The sequence below is a fragment of the Gavia stellata genome, chromosome 2, assembly GCF_030936135.1.
Source record: "Gavia stellata isolate bGavSte3 chromosome 2, bGavSte3.hap2, whole genome shotgun sequence".
Lineage (NCBI taxonomy): Eukaryota > Metazoa > Chordata > Aves > Gaviiformes > Gaviidae > Gavia > Gavia stellata.
This window is the reverse complement of record NC_082595.1, coordinates 37,641,711-37,647,710: the sequence shown is the minus strand read 5'-3', so window position 1 is coordinate 37,647,710 and position 6,000 is coordinate 37,641,711. Positions and strand designations below refer to the sequence as shown.

At 44.1% G+C, this 6,000-nt stretch overlaps 1 protein-coding gene across 1 annotated transcript in view; it reads left to right on the top strand.

Moving 5' to 3' along the window:
- The first annotated feature begins 443 nt into the window (after window positions 1-443).
- MAP3K4 (mitogen-activated protein kinase kinase kinase 4) overlaps window positions 444-6,000 on the top strand; it is a 75,484-nt gene continuing 69,927 nt past the window's right edge. Inside the window, exon 1 of the mRNA XM_059828090.1 lies at window positions 444-508. Within this exon, the coding sequence (XP_059684073.1) occupies window positions 444-508 (65 nt within the window). The remainder of the gene's footprint in view (window positions 509-6,000) is intronic.

Below are 6,000 nucleotides of genomic sequence, written 5' to 3'. Positions count from 1 at the left end.
ATAAACGCGGCCCTTCCCGGGTACCGTCCTCTCCCGGAGAACTGCGGGGGAACACCCCCCGCACCCCGAGAGGGAAACACCGCGGTTTCACTGCGCGCCCTGACCCCATCGCCTGCGTGAGGGGCGGGCATCCCCCCGGGGGGGGGACGGGCGGGGGGAGCCCACGCCTCGAGCCGCTCTCCGCCCGGCCGCGGCGGAGCGAGCGCCTCTGGCTCGGACGGTCCCTCCTCGCGCGCCGTAGCGATGCTCCCGGCTTCTCTGCCCTCCGAGGCTGTTTTCAAGATGGCGGCCGCGCGGGCGGCTCTGCGCGGCCGGGTTCCTGCAGCTGGGTAGAGACCCCCCCCTCCCTCTCCCCTCTTCCTCCTCGCTGCACCCCCGGCGCCGCAACGGGCCAGGCCGGGCCGCGCACTGCGATCCGCCGCCATGCTGGCCTCGGTGCATGCATGAGGGACGTCGCCGCGCTGGTCTCTGCCGCCGCCATGGAGGAGCCGCCGCCGCCGCCGGGGAGGTCAGTACCCAGCGCTGCCAAAAAGGGAGCTACGTGTAGAGAGCTGCCAGATTGTGTGCCGGGGCCCGGCCGGGGGGGTGTGAGTGCCAGCCGCCCCTTCCGCACTGCGCGAGCGCAGCTTGCCTCGCCCGCCGCCGCCGCCGGGGCACGGCCGGGCACGCCGTGGGGAGCGCTGCGTTGCTGGGGCTGCGTTGTTAACCTTCCCACCCCCCACCCCCCCGGTCCCTTCGCGATGCAGAAGCTCCGGCTGCTGCTGCAGCTGCTTCAGTGCTTCTGTAAAGCGCCCACCGAGTGAGAAAGTGCTTCGATAAGAAATCTAGTGGCTGCGGTGGGTAAGGCGATGTTTTGTGGGCAATTTGCAATTAAAAACAAATCGTTTTCTTCCCTCCTGGTTGAGCAGCAGGAGCAGACGGGTGTTTCTGGCGCACTCGCAAGGCCAGCTCTCGGGGAAAACTTTTACCGGCAGTGGGGGCCGGAGCCGGCGGTTGAGAAGCGGGCGGAGAGGACGGGGAGTAGCTGTTGGAGCCCCCCGCGAGGCTGACAAAGCGCGACCTATGCTCGTTGACTTGTGAACTGCAGTGATAAAAATCCTGCCTTCTAGAAGGGTGTCTCGTGTTTATAGCAGCCGTGATTAAAACCAGGTAGTTAGGTTCTCTCTGGCGTGCCGATAAAGCAACAGGATCTTGGACTATCGCTCCTGGCAACGTTGCAATCGATATTTGTCAGAAGGTACCGTTTTAAAATAAAATCTTCCACAAAGAAGGCTAGCGCTGTGATGTCTCAAGCTTTTTGCAACTGCTGTTATCTCCTGAATGTGCTGACCTGCAGATTAGCTTTTTGCAAGTCTCCATCTGTGCCCTGCTGAGAGATGGGGATGCAAATTACTTCATGGTTTAGTGTTTCCAGCTGCCTGTAGAAGTGTTGCATAAGTCCAAGTTATTAATTCACTGGCAATTATTTCTCCTTTTAAAATAACATCCTGTTGATGCACTTCACTTCTCACTAGGAGGCATTCAGGAAACGTTTTTTAAAATGCTTGTGTGATCAATTAGTACTGTAAGGCAACAGTCGGGTGCGTTGTATTCCAGGTGTGCTGTGCAAAAAAGCTTCATGCTGTCATGTTCCTGAGATCACTCTTGGGTAGCGCAAGCTACTCTTTCATACTGATATAATAGAAGGGAAGTGGTGATGCACTCCAGTTTGGATCAAGGCAATGGGGTTGAACAATATATGGTTTGAGTTTTCATTAATGCATTTTAATGATTTGTTTTTCTTACATCATAAGAATGCCAAAACCAGAAGGTATATAACAGTTAATTAGATTTAACAGAAATATTACGAAATACAAATGCCAGTAGGGCAACTGAATTTGTAAGCTTCCAACTTCCTTTTTACAGTATCTTCAAAGACTTAGTGCAGGTTAAGCAGAAAATGATTGAAAGTTAAGTTTGTATAACAGCATGACCCTAGACCTGGGCTGTCTTCATGTAGAAGAGTAATCTGCAGTGCCTGAATGGAAAACACCCAGGCATTTCCTGTCTAGGGCCATTTCTGACCTCTGCTGGGTTCGGCTTATTAAAAGACAGTTTATATGAGTCGGATGTGGGTGTGGATAGTGTGGTGGCAACTTTGCCTGGCAAATGAAAATTGAATTAGTTATTTCAGAGTGAGCTGGTGGGTGGAAGGAGATGTCTCAAAACAATTAGGTAGTCTTAATTTGTGTAGGGCAATGCATGTACTCCACTGTGATTCACTTCTGTGTGTACTTTGTGTACCAACACCACATCTGCTTTAGAAGAGAACTGCTTCTCTAGCTTTATGTAGTACTTGCTTTTTCTTAAAAGTAATACAAGAGTAAAGTATCTGAAGCTTTTTCAACATGATTAAAGTTTATTTAAATTTTGGAGTTATTAGGTGTTCAGTCTTGCAGCTGTGAGGTCAGAATCTTGTTGAAATCAGTAGGACTGTCTGCAGGCTTGAGAATTTGAAATCCTTTGGTGGCAGATGACTCTTAATCCTGTTTGTAGAGTATGAATGTGTTCTTACAATAAAGAGTTCTGTCTAGCGCTGAAGTGCATTGGTATAATGCATTCTTTAAGTTAAATTTAATTCTGTTGGAGAAGTACTCAGTCATTCTCATTAGCAATACACCTACATTTGTTTAAAAAAGAAAAGTTTATTGATTTATTGTTGTGAGACTGCCTTATGTGGTGGAAGTCCATTTGTGTAAGGATTCTGTGTCTTGTCAGAATATAAATGTGATGGTACATTTTGTAAATCTAAGGCAAGCATACAATATATTCATGGCTTTTTTTGAATTATACAATCCTTAGCCCAAAGCATTTGATTGAGAAGCCCTCTCCAAATGCAAACTGTTTTTCCCAGGTCTTCCTTTCTTTCTTGAAACATACAGTTCCGGGTGGGGAGACAGGGGAGGCAGCTCTAAACTGAAAAATACTCAGGGAACCTATGAGCAGATGTTGATTTTGAGACAGGATTGCGCTTGGACATTGGACAGCCTGCAGAGGTTATAGATAAATGAAAAGATACTACTAAAAAGTTCTAGGAAGAATTCACATTTAAGTATCAGTCCTTGTAACAAAGCAAATGGAAAGTTTTCAAGATAAGATGTTTCCACTTAGATAATTTAGAACAGTAATTAAAATAGGTACATATTTGGTGCTTCTGATTATGGCCTGTAGGCTTTAAATTCTCTGAACCCAGTTTTAAGCTTTCCCAATAATTTTCTGGCACAAAGTCTACTATAGAAGAAAAATGAGGCCTTAAGCATTTCCTTCGTCGGGATGCCAATTTTGGTGGCACTGCAAGGGCATGAAGAGCCGTAGGGCTACTCTAACTTGTGCCTTAATTGCTTGTAGCCCTCTTTTCTCCTGGCATACATCCAGTGCAAGGTGTGAAGGAAGGAGCAAGGCTGTGAATAAAGCAGGACAGAATTGTGAATAACATGAAGGCTTCCTCTGTGCTGGGGAATTTTTCAGTGGTCTGTCTATCAGATTTGTTGGCTCTATGATGACAATGAACTGGGCTGTCAGTCTGCAGTATCTGTTGTTTGGGGGGAGCCGGAGGTCATGTCATGAATTGTGCTCAACCTATTTTTCTGTTTGCCATACTATCTGTATGACTGATAGTGTATCAGCAGTGAAAGAGTTTATTAACTTGGGATCATAGCTTCAGTGGGAAAAATTATTTAAGTGTATAGAGTTTTACCATTCTTTTTTTGTTATTATTTTCATGCATTTAAATGAGGTAGGATGTAATCTCTATTCTTCTGTTGCATTTTCTTGTTTACAAGTGCAAGATTGGGATGAATGACTGATTGCTCCACCTACGTGCAAACACACAAGAAGTACTGGTTGAAATGTCTTTGGCATTTGTAGCAGCAAGGATTAGTCTGCATTGTGTGGCTGCTTGAGTTGTTTTTATGTGTGTTAATTAGTGCTGTCTGTGTCAAGGTTGGTTTTACTATTATGTAAGCTAGTGATATTGGCCCTTGTGGAATGCAAACTGTGCTGTGATGAAAAACAGATATACTGAATTTAAAGGAAAGGATGAGGGATATGCAGTATTTTTTATTTCAGGGAGCAAATTGTGGGTTTTAGAGGCTTATAAAGATTTGGCTTCCATGACAACCACATTTCTTAAATTATATACAAACCATTCTTTTAAACTGCATCTAAAATAGATTCAGAAGACAATTTTTTATACTACCCACTGCTAGTTAAGTAGTATGTTGACCTCTGTCAGCACAGGAAGATACAGGTGTCTCGGCTCTTATTTCTTCAGCTGTGTGGTTGGATTTGCTGTTGTATATGCCATTTCTGTTTGCAGGGCTATTACTTTCCTTAAGTTTTCTTCTGCTCTCAAGTGTTAACTGCATTGTTTAGCCTGTAATCTATTAACTACATAATTTTTGAATTTTTAAAAATAACTTAGAAGCTTATTAATTTAAAGAGCTTATAAGTGCCCCGTGCTCGTCCTTGGCCAACTGCAAACATAAAGCCAAACTGGAATGTTTGCTCTTAACACCTGAGTTTGACTGTTACTGCGTTGTCAAATGTTCGCTCATGTCCAGTCCAAGAACCCTGTATGTAAAATCGCATCAGCTTGCCACGAACCTTGACCTGGTTTATTCTGGTTCCAGACAAGATGAGATAGAACTTTATTGCCCTGATGAATGTCTCCTGCTGTTACAAGGTAGGAGGAGGAAATTCATTGTGTTCCTTCTGTGTCCTGCTACCATTTAATGGTGTTGACTATCGTGTGTTGCTTTCTAATGTGGTATACACATACGATTTATTCTGCCCTCGTTTTATGTGTGCTGCTGGTTTACTTGCTGCTGGTTTCTCTTGGAGCAGTGTTTGTAAAGGTTTTTACCACTTCAGCTATGAAACATCCATCCAGTAAGTGATAACAAGGCCACAGTTACATATGCCTCTCTTACTTCTCAGTGGGACTGTAGAACTCTCCATGGGCATGTCCACTGAGCATTTAGATGCTCCAAATAGTGCAGAGTACTGCAGCTCCATTGCATTGTCTGGGTTTTCCAAAGATCACGGACTGGTAGTCCAGCATCCAGTGCTTCGGCACCAGCTTCCACTAAAAACGTCTTTAATTTTTAATGCCTCACCTTCAGGGTTCTTGTAGACTTTGACTTCACCTAAAAGATGAAATGAAACTTTGGGATCAAAACCAGTTGGTAGCTTTTTCTTATCTAGGAATGGAACTTTCTGCCAGAAGAGTAAAGTTTGTGCATGGGAGAGTGAGGGAAGAATGGCTGTTACAGATCTTGTTATCTTTTATCCTAGGTTTGTGTCTTTCCCAATTTATCACTGTTATAGACAATATATTTATAGTTGAGCCTAGCAGTCTAATGCTTTCTGTCATAGTATGTCTTTTGACAGCAGTATGTAACCTTTCCTGGTGTGGCTTAAATTTTCCTAAAAATCCATCCAGATTTGTTAGTATAGGTTTTTCATAAGTAGTATATAATTAAATATACTATTTTTTGGGTGTGTAGCTTGAGTAGCTTGAGACCTTGGGATCTGATTTGTGCAGGTGCCAAAAACTTAACGGCAGCACTTATCCTTTGGATTTATACTGTGCTATGTAATGTTCAACCATCTTTAGTGATGAAAACATATTTCAGAGCTTCTAATTTAAAAAAAAAAAAAGATGAAGTGCTGTTCTTGGAAATTTCAGTTTAAAAAAATATTTTTTTCCCAAAGATGAGTTAGGATGTAGTTGAGGTTGAAAAAGTAGCACTAAGGATGAAGCATGGTGACTGAAACCAAGTAATATTTTGACAGTCTTTCTGAGGCATTGAACAGAAGAGAGCTGGATACTGGCTGGGCTGTGGGAAGCTCTCTTCTTTCCTGTTTTTACAGTTCTAATCTTTGATCCATTTGCAACTTCACCTGGAATCCTTAAATGTGGATGTGGACACCTGACAAACCCATCAACACTTTCACACT